We start from the raw sequence: 14,671 nt of genomic DNA, 5'->3' as shown, positions 1-14,671 counted from the left end.
CAGGTAAAATGCTGCATCAAACAAATGACCTCAAATTAAACTTCTGACTTTCATTTACTATTGTACCACTCTTAACCTGAACAGTGATATATTTGAAGGGAGCTACTCTGACCTGTTAACGGCAGGAATGATGGCCATTGCTAAACAGCTTGGCTTGAAGTGTGGTTCTTGGAACCATAATGAAACAGATTGTTCTGCAGTAGCTGTATCTGATTCAGCTGTTTTGTCCTGGATGTTAAGAATTGCAATTGAAAGATGCTTAAAATGAAGATACTGGGTGCCCTGCTTAGAGGTTAGCGAAGCCAGTGTGAGCAGGTGTTGTCCTGTCACACTCTGGACATAGCAGGCTTACTGCACATGAAATCACAATATTACATGATTTCTCTGTTCCAGCTCTGTGAGTCTGTCTTCTGTCCAAATCAGGGTCAGCTGTAGCTCTGTTGTCATTGCTGGGATCTTAACGAGTCTGCCTGGGAAATGCCACTGATGGAGATTTATGCCTTTCCTTCTCCCACTGCTGCGTTTGTTGGAAAGTTTTACTGCTGCCTTAATTGAAGACTTCTCTGATGCATTTAAAACGTGTTTTTTGACTCTCTGTCTCCCTTTGACTTTGAAAGAAGACAATTCATATTTTCTTCGTAGCAACTTCTTGTATGTTTGAAGCCTACTGTTGTGGCTTCCTGCCATTGTCCCCACCCTAAAGCTTTTAGGATTTCTTAGCAGGTCACATACCTTTGACCACTAGCCTGTACCACTCTGCACTGAATCCTCCTTTAACTCTTTGTCTCCTTTCCTAAGTTCAGTGCCCAGAGCTGAACTGTTTTGTCTAGTGTTCATGTTGCTGATGATGGGGAACACAAGCTGAACTGAAATCCCAGTGCAGGTATGTGGAGTGGGGCTGGAGATCACAGTCCAGCGTCATCCTCTCTGCACACTTGTGTGTCTATTCTTTCCTGGAAATAGAGACAACTCATGCCATGGTTAAGTATTTCAGCACAGAACCAGTCTACCTCATTCCTTGCTTGTATTTTCAGAGAAGGGAATGTGCCTAGAAGGAAAGAAAATACATGGAGAACATGTAGGTTGGTAAATGATGGAATTGCTCAACCTTTCACCTCACATAAAGTCAGTGGAAAATTGTCACTTGTGGCAATGAGGAACAATGCATACAAATGCAGACAGATGCACAGACACAGAGTTCTTGTTATCAGTGAGAGCAGAGCTAGGCAGAGCTGAGCCAGGCTGAGCTGATTTTTATTAACAGTTCTCTATTTATAGGTTTACAGATACGGACATGGACTAAGAGGTTTGATGCGGTGAAGTTTTAGAAAATATTATCCCAAACACACCACACTCGTGACTGTTTTCAGTCACGTTCCCATGCATATCTTGTGGGCAGTGTTCTGACCCACTCGTTCACACACCCAGGCCCTTTATATTTTGACTAGTTGCTGTAATCTAGTTCTGTTATTATTGTTTCTTCTTTGACTGTCCGGATGGTTATGTTAGTATTCATCTTCCTTTATCAGCCAGGTGGCTGGAACCTCACCTCTTGCTTTCCCACAGTCACTGACACTAAGCCAGCTGCTGAATCAGGATGGATGGTAGTGGACACTCTTGGCTCCAGAGACAGCCATGTATGCCTAGCCCTTGGTGTCCATTTGGTGGATGGAGGCCTGGTAGCTGATAGTTCTGCTCTGTGCACCTGGGAATTAGAAAATGAGTGCCCTTCCAGGCAGCCAGCAGCAGGACGTGTGGAGGCCCTGGCTCACATGCCTTCTGGTGTCACCTCTCCCCTCCAACAGAGGGGATCCACTGTTACCTTTTGTGTGCATGACATGATAGGGCATGCTGGGTGGCAGATGGTACATGTGCTGGAGTTTGCTGGTCTCTGAGGGCTGGGAAAGAGCAGAAGGCTGGCATGCACTAGAGAGTGTGCAATACAGGAGATGGGCATGCCAAGTAGGCTTTCCTGCCTTCAGACTTCTTGATTAGGTTACAAACCCATCTCCCATCTGACCCTAATGTACCCTGAATTCCTTCCTGCTCCAGCTGGGTGCAGCACAGTCCGTGATGTGCATCCAGCCATTGCTGAGATGTGTATGCCTGTTCACAGGGTAACGGGGCAATGTCTGGGTTGTAGCTACTCCTCCTTTCCTGGAATGACACTATTACACTGCCTGACTGTGGTTACCTAGGTAAGCTGAGGGGATCTCATTGCTGCCAAAGACACTTCAATTCTATCTGCTTCCAGCTGTGGTGTGACACCCATCCATTTGTGCTCCATTTGACCCACATCAGATACTTTTAATGATCTGATTCTGCTCAAGTGCCTTGTTTTGATGATGCTATTATTATTTTTTTCCCCCCACCAGGGGTTAGAGCATTAGAAAGCAGCTAGTGGATGGGTCTGAAAGTTCCAGGACATGAACAATCCAGGAGTGTGTGCTGGAGAGGTCAGCTTGTAACCGTGCATGGAGCTGCACCCAAGAGCTGGTATTTCCAGGAGATAAGGTGCCCATCGATCTTCTTTCAGGCTTTCCTCAGGGCGTGAGGTAAATAACTTCCTGGCCTGTGTGCCCTCCAGCTCCTGGCACTATCTGTGCCAAGGATATCAAAGATGATAAAAGGCAGAATAAAGTGCTGTCATTGTCTTGATTTCTAGACTGTTAGGGCTGACCTGGTTGCTGTGGCTCTTCCACAAAATACTGTGCACCAGAAGGAGGAGAAATTCGTCCTGAACTCACATATTCAATGTACAGTGCAAGCAAATCTGTAATCTCAGGGTAAGCAGGATGCAAGGGGGCAAGTGGGAACATGCCGCCTTACGGTGAAGCACATGTTCAGTCAGTGGGACATGTATATGCCCATTTGTTTTGTCTGACATTTCTTGGAAAGTAGTGATTATGCCCACAGCATAGCTCTTCCAAGACTGCTTCTAAGTGCTGCAGACAACCCTAGACTTCACAACCCTTTTAGGAGCTCACACCTTCAGCAAGGAGCTAGAACCTTTGCAGTCAGGTTTCATGGATGAGTCATGAAAAGCTATCTTTTCATAAATAACCTCATACAAGGGTCAGAGCTAAAGCAGCACAAAGTTCCTTTGATACTGCTGCATCATATGTCTGAAGACAAGTGGTGGACAAGTGGTGGATTCTACATCTTTAAGTGTTCTTTAGAGGTCACATAAGTATTTCCATGCTCATGTCTGGTAAACATGAAAGGGCTGAGTAGGTTTTGCTTGAGGGTATCAAAGTACTACAATGGTTTTCTGGACACCTTTTCAGTTGCCAGGAAGAGAAGTCCCACCTGTTCTTTTAACTGCACTGAGCATTGCTGCTGTTCTGCTGTTTTTTCTTATAATATCAGACCCAAGCAAGGACAATATGACTGTGTCTTAAAAAAAAAAAAAAAAAAAAAAGAAGGAACAAAATCCAAAAGGATTTGCAAGCAGCAGACCTACAGATCAATTCTAAGTCAATTCCCTTGTCTACTTTGCATGAGCCATTGCTGACTGTGCTCACTGCACCTGCCACTTAACCTGTGCATACACAGAAATGGTCATGCTCATTGCAGGCTCATTTTTCAATGAAGTGTGCACTCTGTGCTGCACGTTGAAGACACCTCCAGAGGTTTCTCTGCTGCTCTCAGGGTTTCAGTGTGCTGGGCCAGTTGTCCGAATCCCTACTGCTTGCAAGGGACTGAACCAGACAAAATTTTCACAGAGAGCTTGGATTCTAGGAAGATCCTGGTTCTTAGCATGTGGGAGAAGTCACAGCCACAACCTCACTATCTCTGCCTCCTTCTGCTGTATTCTGGACGTTGGACAGGAGGCAAGGATCATTTTACATTCTGAGGCCAGTTTGCATGGTTCCTCTGCTCTTCAGTTGAGGCTCTCCAGACCATCAGATCCCTCAGGGTAGCCCATGTTGTGTCCTTCTTTCAGCTCAGAGCCAAGGACCAGAAACGCCTGTTGTGAGAGGCTTTAGGGAGACCTTTAAAAATATTTGTATGTCTTTGCTATTCTTCTTGCAGCTGCATTATTCTGCTTACGGAGTCAGAGGAACTGTTTCCTTTGTCTATGCCAGCAGTGAGGAACTATGAAGCAAATTGATGCATTTCACTCTATTTCATATAGAATACTGCATACCCTTTTATGAGATTATAGTACTCCCAGTGCTAGGGTTGGACATCTCAACGGCCCTAAGCTGGCTAGGAAACACTGTCCAGCCTGCAAAAGCTTGTGCTGATTGCCTGCTGCAACCTGGTAAGCAGAGATATGAGAAGTAGTTGCAGGGATCTCTTGCAGCTTCAGAAAAAAACCTGCTTATTGTTCTTTTTTGGAAGAGGTGGGAGTGACAACCTCAAGGTCCCAGGACTGGGTCTTTGAGAGCTGCTTTAGGGGAGGATGGTGCTAAGCACTTTATTTGCATGAGCTGTATGATTAGAAATATCTGGACACATGTACAATCTGCAGTGTCTCCTTCAGCCCAGTTCTCTCTCCCCTCACAGTGAGGCTGGTGATACTGAGAATTGGGTCAGGCTGATGGGAAAGGAAGGCAGGAGGCTGATTCTTGGATTGCAAAGGCTACGGTCTTCCTCCTTTCTCCAGGATACAAAGGGCTCTGTGTCATGCTGGCAGAGGGTTGATGGTCCATCTTCAGGATATTTCACACTTTTGTCATTTCAGCAACAGTCTCTGTGCTGGGATAGTGGCACCAGAGCCTTAAGCAGCAAGTGATGGGGGATCTTCTTACTCCTTGACCAGGTGACAGGACCCAGCCCGCAGCTCCAGCTGTCTCTCAGCATGGGGATATGCTGCCCATGGGCACTGCCCAATGTGCAGGGATGGTCTGAATGTCCCTGCTCTGGGCAGCCTGGCTCCTTGCTGCCCCACAAGTGAGTGAGTTGAGGTGAGATGTGGCTTCAGGATCTTCAGGAGCTTGGTCTCTGCCCATGCTGACTTGCCCTGCTCTGACATGGCTCTGCAAGGAGAGGCTGTACATTGGAACCAGACCTCCATTGAAGGGAGACAGCTAACCCCATTAGTCCTAAAATACATCCAGGGAAAGCGTTGTCAAGAGACTATGCAAAACATTTAATTTTGCAGCTCTATAAGATACATAAATATACCTTATTTATTTGTTTGTTTGTTTTTAAATTTTGGAAGTGATGGTGCAAGTTTTTGCAATGAAAAAGCAGTCCTGTCTTCTTGGCAAACTGGTGATGTATTTTCCCACACTTTCTCCCCCTCACCCCTTGTACCAGTTCATATTTGCACAGTTTTGAAAATGGTTGCCCCTTCAAACAGCATTTTGCATGGAATGGGGAACAAATGTGTTTTCAGCAGGCCAACATTTTCTACAGTTGTCCTTTTACTGCCGTGGTACCTCTAGGAACTTTTCTTGTTGCCCTTCATATCACTGGTCAGACTCAACTCCAGGTGGGCTTTTTTTTCCTAAGCCCACCTCTGCATGTTGGGACAGTGCTCACCTTCTTTTGCCTGGTGTACCCACCTGCCCTTCTGTGCTGTGGAGAAGAAAACTGGAAAGAAACCAAGTAAGCATGACTGGCAAAACCTGAAAATGGAGAAGAGGGAAGTGAACATTTAAAAATGAGAAAGAAGGGCCTTGCAGGGAACGCTGAGCAGATCCCACCACCCCAGGGTGGGCTCAAGGAGGTAATGGATGCCCAGGGCTCTGCCTGCTGCTGTGAGTGAAGAGGAACCAGATGTAGCCCCGCTACTGTGAGGATCTCCTTGTCCAGCTCCCTTTTCTTCTGGAAGTGGAAGCCTAGCCCTTTGTGAGGTTTGTGAGAAGGTCCTGCAGTGTGGTGGGACCTTGAATGTGGATGGGTAGGTGAAAAGTACAGCCAGAGCCTCATCAGGTTTGTAAGAACTGAGGAAAGTTACTTGCACACCAGGGTCTCCTGCTTGCTACAGAAAGATGAGGGAGAGCGGGATCCCCTGGAGGTGCCACTGCCTCCTGTTCTAGGGAGGACTTTGGACCTACCTCTCTTTGGCCCATGGAGTCAGCTCTGACAATGCTGCATCCCCCCCAGCCCCCTGCCCCCAGTAGTGAGGACCTATCTCCTAATGCTGGAGTGGTACACAAGAGTGGGGCATGGAAAGCATGAGATGAACTTGGAAATGTGTCAGTGTGACATGGCTTGGGTGGACTGGTTTGATGTGAAATTAGCTCCTTATGGAGAAGGTGAGGGCTGCTCTGCTGCAGGAGTCATCCAAGATGGAGAAAGATTCAGGGTGGTCTTCCCTCCAAGAGTGAATGGTGGGAAACACTGCTGGTGGCCCAGGCAGCCATCTCTGCTTGCTGCCAGGAAGCTGTTACCATTCTGTGAGGAAGCTGTTTTGAGGACCTGACAGTCTTGCAGAGATGGAAGACAAAAGATGAAAGACCAGTTATCTCTTCCTGGTACAGGGATGCAGCAGATAACATTATCTTGTTTTTCTTAAAGAGGCACTGGGGAGCTGCTCCAGAGCAGCTTTTCCCAGACAAGCTCTTTCCAGCTTCTCTATCTGGGCTGCTGCTTGGCTCTCTGTGTGTCTCACTGCAGCTGTGTTCAGAAGTGGCATCTTACACTTTTGCAGACATGTCATGACACTTCAGGCTGCACTGCAGCTCCTTCTGAGAGAAGGAGATACATCAGAAACTGGCACTTCCTTGCACTTGTAAGCTGAGGAGACCCTTTCCTCTCACACAGTATTCTGAGAGCTGCCTTCTCTGACACCCATGTAAGGAGTCAAGCCCAGCTTTTTGCCAGCTGCACCAGAAAAGGTTCTCTGAGTCCTGGATGGGAGATGCTGGAACCACACTTCCTCCTCTTGCCTGGCCATGGCAGTGTTTGCCTAGGTCTGCCTTCACCATGATGCTTTCTGCTCTCCTTGTTGCAAGGAAGGAGCAGAGATGCCTCTCTTCCCTCTGGCCAGTCTCTCTGCACCACCTTCAGCCCTGGAGAGTGGACATGGTGCTCAGTCAGTTTATCTCTGCCAGAAACAAATATGGCATTGCATCTAGCAGGACAAAGAGAGGAGGCTGATCAAGATGGTTGAAGTACCAAATGAGGAGTGAATAAACCAACCCCTTTCTTCCAGGAAAGTAGAGGGAGGAGGAGCAGAAGTGACTGGAAAACCTGCTGCTTTATGAAGAAAACAAGGAAGAGACCCATAGCTGTAGACTGGGGAGCCTCTTCTGCCCTCTGCAAGCACAGGAGCTGAGCAAAGAGGCTGGGCTGGGACTGTTGATGGAAATGGGCTACCAGTGGCCTGTGACTGGTGCCTATGTTGCCCTGATAGCAGTGGAAGGGCAAATCTGGGCAAGCTGCTTGAAGGTGGACTGCACTGGGGACCTGCTTGGTGTCTTCTTCATGCAGTTAGAAACCTTTCTTTTCTGTAGCTAGCACAGTTGTCGTTTGAATTTAGTTAATGTTTTCAATTGCTCTGGTCTGAGAGCCAAGAACATTCTGAGTGCTCTGGCAACAGGTGTGAGGTGTCGAGGAAGGGGAGCATGGATGGGGCAGAGCTTGACTAACATCCAGACTGATCAATGAGAGTATTCCATCCCACTAGTGTCATGCTTCATATTTAAGGAGAGTCGGGATCTTCCACTCTCTGTCTCTTCTTGCTTTCACTCTTTGCCAGAGCTGGAACAGAGACATGCTTTGGGGAGTTTTGTTTTGAAGTATCTTTATTTCAGCCTTTTGCCATCTTGCCATTTTGCAGAAGCCTCTGGGCCTTCTGCCTTTTTCATCTTTTCTCTCTCCGGCATCGGCTGTTGGAACCAGGTGCTGCTTCCTGGGACTGGCTGCTCGGTGTGGACGGAGTTCATGAGGAATTGCATTGAGTAACTTTTATTTTATATTCCGTTTCTCATATATATATACACACACACACACACACACACACTAGTAGTGTATCGGTATTTTATTATTTTATTACACTGTGTTTATCTCAATCCAGGTTTCTCCCTTTCCTTTAGATTTTCTCTCCTGTTTGGGTGGTGGGGGGCAGAGGGAGGGGGGTGGGGAGTGAGGGATTTGCTATCATGGTTATGTTGCTAGCTTGGGTTAAAACACGACAGCAGGTGATTATTTTCTTTTTGCGAATATAAAATTCCTGCTCTAAGGAGGAACTGTTGTATCCAGACAATACAATTTGTTTGTTTGTGTTTTTTTTTGTTGTTGTTTTTGTCGTCGTTGTTGTTTGGTGTGAGTAAACCTTACCACTCAATCTGTAATGAGTGTGAAGTTGTTTGAGAATGCTGCGACTCTTCGGGGACCTAAACAATTGCATATAACCTCAGCTGTATTTCTGCCTGTGAACATCCCTTCTTCCAAGATCAGCTTCACAGGATCACTGCTTTTGTATTCAAGTAACTTGCATTTCTTCATTTTTATTTGGGATAGGTATCCTTTACTGTGTTAGAAATAATTTGCACCTAATGTTTGTTGCACAAATAATATATTCAGCTAAGAATACAGACAAATGCAGGGTTAACATAGGTAAAACATACCAAGGCAAAAGTGAGCAACAAAAATGACTCTAAAAGCAACCAGTGATCTGCCAGGACTGATTTTTTTACAAGCATGTGTATTTTTCCAAGGTGGGGTTGGCTCTGAGCTGTGCCAGTAGATTGGGAGGAGGCAGGGATTGGGACAGAACTTGTGTCCTTCCACTATTCACAGCCCAGATTTTCCAGTGTGACATGGGATGTGAGCTTTGTGGATCTCTGTGTTGATGAGTGCTTGTAAGGCTCCAGTTTGCCCAGGATCAAGCAATACGTCTTTCTAACATTTAGCAGTCATTTTAGGAGGATGCAATACTGTGCCAGCAATAAGGACATTTTGGTTTAGAATAGCTTAGACCCCTGCTTGTCAGGTAATGATGCACTTGGCTTCTTGCCATTGAGTACATGCTTTCCTTCAAATGCTAACCCACCTGAGTGAGCAATTTAAGTCTTGCTGTAACTCAAAAGCTGCTTGGTTGGGTTCCCGTCTCAAACTGGAGTATCATTGATCCAGCATCACTGATGATACTGTTCACCCAATGCACATTAAATGCATAAATATGTGGCAAAACCTCTCCCAGTCTTTGCCCGTACTTCCAGCTGATTGTGTGGGGCTCTCTTTTATCCATAACTTTCTTGGCTGATCTGCATTTCTTTTCCTTTGGGCAGCAGGATCTTATCATCCCTGTCATGTGCCTTCTGCTGTCCAGGTCTTGTGGAAAGTGCAGGAGTTAATAGTCTGAATTGCCTTTTCTGTCCAACACGGACAGTTTCCTATTTGAAATCAGTAGCATCAGTTCCATTAAGCTCTTTGTGGGAAGGGATTCTTGTGTTTAGCATGCTTTATTTTCTCATTTATACACCATTTAAAATGCTGTCTGTCAGACAGCTGTGGTGCAGTTACAAACAAGATATGCGGAACATCGTTATCAGTGGGGAAGAAGACAACTGGCGACTGTAACTATTTGTATCGTCTGTCAAACCTCTTTTTTTTTTTTTTCCCTTAATGTGAGCAAAATTTAGACTGATTTTTGGTCCTGAACCGCCTGAGGTCTAAATGAAGCATGCATCCAGACTGGCTCATTCACTCGTCATCTTTCAGGCTTTCCTCACCCAGATATTGTATCTTTCATGCTTCCTGAGCTCTGTGCTACTGGGATTCATCTCTTCTTCAACTTGCTGCTGTGTCACTACCTCAGTGACAAGGACTATGGGTGCATGCACAGCCCAGCTGGCTGGCGGTGCAGAGGGCTGTCTTCTCTCCTGCACTGTCTTCTGTCCATCGGAGGTGGGCAAAGGGTGCGGAGATGGGTCATGCCGAAGGGGTGAGGACCAGCAGAGAAAAACATGGCTGCTGCTTGTTGGCTGAGGGTTGGTACAAGGAGCCCAAATGGGGAGGGTGAGTCTGTGCTGGGGAGAGGGAGCGGGGCTCTGTGACCCCTGCTAGCATATTCGGTCATTGTGTCATGGGACTTTGTGTTTCTTCCCCTGCAGATGTCGTGGCACCCGCAATACCGCAGCTCCAAGTTCCGCCATGTGTATGGCAAACCTGCCAGCAAGGAGAAATGCTATGACTGTGTGCCCATCACCCACAATGTCCACGACAACCATTTCTGCGCTGTGAACCCCCACTTCATTGCAGTGGTGACTGAATGCGCAGGCGGCGGTGCTTTCCTTGTCATTCCCATCCACCAGGTGAGTTCCACCAAGGAGAGCCAGCTTTCCAGAGGCTGGAGGAGAGCCAGGCTTTCCAGGGAGCTAGCTTGTGGAGAGGATATTTAATTGATGCTATTGTCTGAACCGCAAAATGATGGGAGCGACCCCAAATGCCCTGGCAGGTGATAGCCGGGATGTGTATACTTATGTCTTACATTGCTGCTTGCAGGTTTTTAGCACTCCCTTTCATTTCATATCTCATTTGCCTTTCTTGTATAATCAGCAGGAGCTGTGCTGTTCTGGTGTTTGTCTCCTGGGACAGTTGTGAATAAAAAACCAGTTAGTAGACACAGAGGGCAAAAACTCAGAGATACTTTAGTAGTATGGCTTCAGCTGTGAACAAAGGATAATATGGTATGTTTTGCTCTACCTTCTCCTTTGAGAATGTCCTGGTTTTGTTAAAAATATGTTTCTCTTTTAGTGAATCTGCCTGTCAGCTAAAGCCTTCATATTAGTTGCATTTTTTCTGAAAAGCCAGATACATTTTTTGGTAGACATAGCAATGGTATGCAAAGTCATTGATAAGAATTTGAGAATGGATGCACATCTCGTGAGAGGGGCAATGAGAAACAGGTGACCAAAAAACTGACCAACTGAAGTATTCCATCCCATTCACATGATACTTCATACAAAAGTGGGAGATCACGAGAATCTTGTCCCTGTTTTCCTCATGGCCGACATTAGGAGAGGACCTTGCAAGTCATCCCTGTGAACTGAGGCCTAGTGACAGACTGAATCCAGCTCCGGTTGGCTGCAGAGTCCAGTCCAGGACTTCAGGTGCTGGCCCAGTAGTTGCTGGGACTTTAAAGATTTGTTTTGTATATTTTGTGTTATTTTCTCTATTTTTATTAGTAGCATTAGTAAAACATTTTTAATTTTTCCAACTCTCTTCTCTCTGTCCTTCTTTCCCTCCCGATTGCCTGTCCTTAGTGGGAAGCGGGGAGAGGGAGGGGCTGAAGGGAGAAGCTGGGGCAGAGGGGGGTAACAATACATCTGCCACGGTTTATTGTCACGCCACAATCAAAGCTCGACAGAGAAATAATGGAGACACTGATATCAGGCAATGAAGCTCTTAAGCTTCAAGCACTGGTGCTGGAAAAACTTCCCTTTCAGAAACAGAATCCCTTGTTCAAGGGTTTTGATGGCTTAGGGATCTGATGAGAGGGAAAAGCTGTCTGTCTGATGTTTATTGCTTCAGAAAAATTAGGCATGCACTAATATGAATTAACATCAATATGAGATTATGAGCTCTCTGGAATCAAGGCAGAAGAGATGAAAGGCAGAAGTTCAGCCTTCAATTAGAAGTTAATTGATGGTGTTATTGCAATGCCACTTTTTCAGTGTGTATTTGCTAAGGATGAAAGTGAACTGGCTATGCTTGAAGAACCTAGCACAGTTCCTGGCCGTTCTATTCTTTCTTTACTCAGCTTCTTCAACTATGGTGCTCTTCAGAGACAGTCCATGTAAAATTAACCACTACCCTGTTTTTCTTGACTGAGTGACTTCTCTCCCCTCTGCCATGATGTGTTGAGGTTGAAGAACTTGTCTTTATCACCGAGCTGCATCTGTAAACAGGTAGCTGATGACTCTGGGACAGAGGGTGGGACCCAGCTCTCAAAGTGTTGGCAAAATGAGCCGAAGGTGCTTGCACTGCTTACTATTAATTCTTCTGTCTTCTCACCTCTTCTCAGGTTGGCTAGTCTTTGTAGCAATTCTTCCATTCTTAACACCTGCTCACATACTCCACCCAGATCTGAAATACTGCTTGGGGAAGTCAAGGGCATGGTAGAACTAGGAGATACAGAAAAGCATAATTAAAGTACATTAATGAAAATGTAGAACTGCTTTCATATGAGGAAAGACTTTGTAGGTTAGCCCTCAATCAGTCTGGGAAAAAAAGACAGATGAATGAGATGCATAAAACTGTGAAGAGAGTGTGAAGAAGTGTAAGGAGTGATTCTTCTTGATTTGTGTGGTGAAGGGGATCCTGGAGACTAGGGAGCAGACTGTTAGCAGCAGATGTGAATGCTTCCGCAGTTCAGATGTGGAGCTCACTGCTCTGGAAGAATTAAGGGGTTCAAACCAGGATGGAGATATGAATGGTTTAGTTCAGGAAGTCCCCTGGGGATTCACCTTTGGTGGATCAGGGAAAGGATCTGTATGTGCTGTGCTTTGTACTGCTGTTCTCTGAATACCTGTTCCTCACCCATGCTGGGGGGAGAGCAGCCTCAGCCACTCACAGAGGGCGTTCTCTCAGTCTGGGCTCTGCAATACCAGTTACTTTTTTTTTTTTTTTTCATTATACGCTTCCAAACTGCTGAAAACTTTCAACTTATGCTCCTGGAGGTGGTGTTTGTGGCTGCCACCTCCTGTGATGGTGACCCATGGTAGAGAGTGTACTGTGCTCTTGGCTTGTGGGCCTGGCTGCCAGGGCACCAAAGGCAGCCTAGTCTGGAGATGTGTGCCTGGGACAGTATTGCCCTCTAATGATGGACATCTGGTCTGTGGTTACTTTTGTCACATCCCAAGCATGTCACAGTATGGAAGAAAAGCCCAAGAGCCAAGACATCACGTTCAGCAAAAGTGGGAGGTGGTAGCCAGGGCAGGGAGGGCTGCACTTTCTGGGGAGGATGAACAGCCTGGGGAGCTGGTCTTGTCCCTTCAATGCTTTTTTGAGTTCATTCTGCATGCGCTACTGGAGGGGCTGCCTGCCTCAGCATGTGCTCAAATATAGGCTCAACCTTGCTCTGTTTCACTGTGCCTCCTCGTTTGTTGTGCTCCTCTCCTGCTGAGTCATGGACACAGAGTTCTCTCTTCTCTCCGTGGATAAATACTGCTTCTTGCCTTCTGCACCATTCTTCTTTGGGAACCTGGGGGTGAGTTAGGGTTGGGAGCAGCAGAGGTTATGTAGAGAAAGAGCTCTGAAACAAACTGAGTGCTTTGTAAATCTTGCAAGTCTTAGGAGACACAAGCTCAGTGACATTAACTGGCAGATGAGCTGCTTTCTCACAGTGTGGCCTGGGTGTAGGCTGGTGTCTGACACAGATGTGTTGGGGAAGTGCATGCACCGCAAGCACCACATGCCAGGGAAAGAGCTGGACTCTGAGTGCAGTTGTATGGCCTTCCTTTGAACAACAAAGGCCTGCCTCTTTCCTTTGTTGATGACCAGACATGGTTGAGACTGCATCTGTCTCTTCCTTTGCAGCATAAAGCGAAGAGGTAGCAAAATGAGAACGAAGTCCCAAGGAACAGGGAGATATTTGTGCCTAAGCCTTTGCAGTCTCCAGTATTTCAATGTGCTAGCACCAGGTGTGAAAAGGAGGATATCTGTGGTCATGTAGACCTCCTATACACAAACCCTGCTCCCTTCTCTCTGGGGACAAAGACTATGAAACGAAACCTGTGATGACCCCTCAGGCCTTACCTGACTGATGCCGTATATGAGTGCAGTGCCATGATGTGATGATGAGATATGTTAGTGCCCTTTGGAGAACACCTGAGAAGTGAGGCTGACACGTCTCACGGTAATCTACCCTGTACAAATCTGCTGGGAGAGTTTTCATAGCTGTCTCATTAGAAGTGCTTTTTGTCAAGGAACTCCCCGTTTGGCTACTTTTAAAAAAAACTATTCATTTTTGTGCTCTGCAAGTAAGTGGAAGCTGGGTACCTCTGCATGAATGATAAGACATCAAGTTACTGACACAGTTTTTGCTCTGTGAAACAAAATTTCCCCCAGCACAAGACAGAAGGAGAGCTTCACTTGCACATGCAGATGTGCATCTGAGACCATCAGCCCTACCTGCCACTTAACGCTTGCTGGCAGCCTGGGGGTCCCTGTGTTGTGGGTCCTGGTCTGTCCCAGGGCTGCAGGGTTGTGCTGGAGCAGGTGGGACTGGTGGCTGGGAGAGCAAGGGCTCCATTCTGGGGCCAGCTGAGCCTGCTGGAGACATGGGGATAGGAGAGCCTTGCAGGATGGGGCAGGCAGAGCAGGCTCAGGGCAGCCTGGGAGCCTCCCAAATGAAGTGGGGAGGGGATGGGCAGCCAGCTCTGGGAGGGGTTGGAGTTCCCAGAGGGATCAAGTGATCCCTATGGAACTGGCTGCCCAGCCCATTGAGTTGCCAGCTTGAAACCAAGCCCTAAAGCCTGCAAAAGGACACCGTGGGTGGGGGAGCGCTTCTTATTAAAGGCCTTTTATCTGTCTTCTGCCTTCCCAAGTCACTTTGTATTGTTGGTGCTATGAAAGGGAATTGTTTTAGACTGTAGTCTAAAAAACCAAGGTCTTTTACATTTCAAAGCCCTCTGGGTGTTCAAGTTTAGAGCAGGTTAGTCCCAGTCTATGTGACAAGCTTTCCAGTGAAGCCAGAATAGTTACATGTCATGTCATGTTCTGCATTCAAAACCGTACAAATTTCCAAGGCTGGGAAACTTACATT

General features: G+C 46.6%; 1 protein-coding gene across 2 annotated transcripts in view; it reads left to right on the top strand.

Annotated features, from left to right (window-relative positions):
• Positions 1 to 14,671, top strand: part of CORO2A (coronin 2A) — a 58,581-nt gene that overhangs the window by 26,496 nt on the left and 17,414 nt on the right. For both annotated transcript variants that reach the window (XM_082074893.1, XM_082074892.1), the window contains exon 2: positions 10,017 to 10,217. In XM_082074893.1, the coding sequence (XP_081931019.1) occupies positions 10,017 to 10,217 (201 nt within the window). The remainder of the gene's footprint in view (positions 1 to 10,016; positions 10,218 to 14,671) is intronic.

This window comes from Streptopelia decaocto (assembly GCF_964273445.1).
Source record: "Streptopelia decaocto genome assembly, chromosome: Z".
Lineage (NCBI taxonomy): Eukaryota > Metazoa > Chordata > Aves > Columbiformes > Columbidae > Streptopelia > Streptopelia decaocto.
The sequence above is the reverse complement of the archived record's forward strand: the minus strand, read 5'-3'. Positions and strand labels throughout refer to the sequence as shown.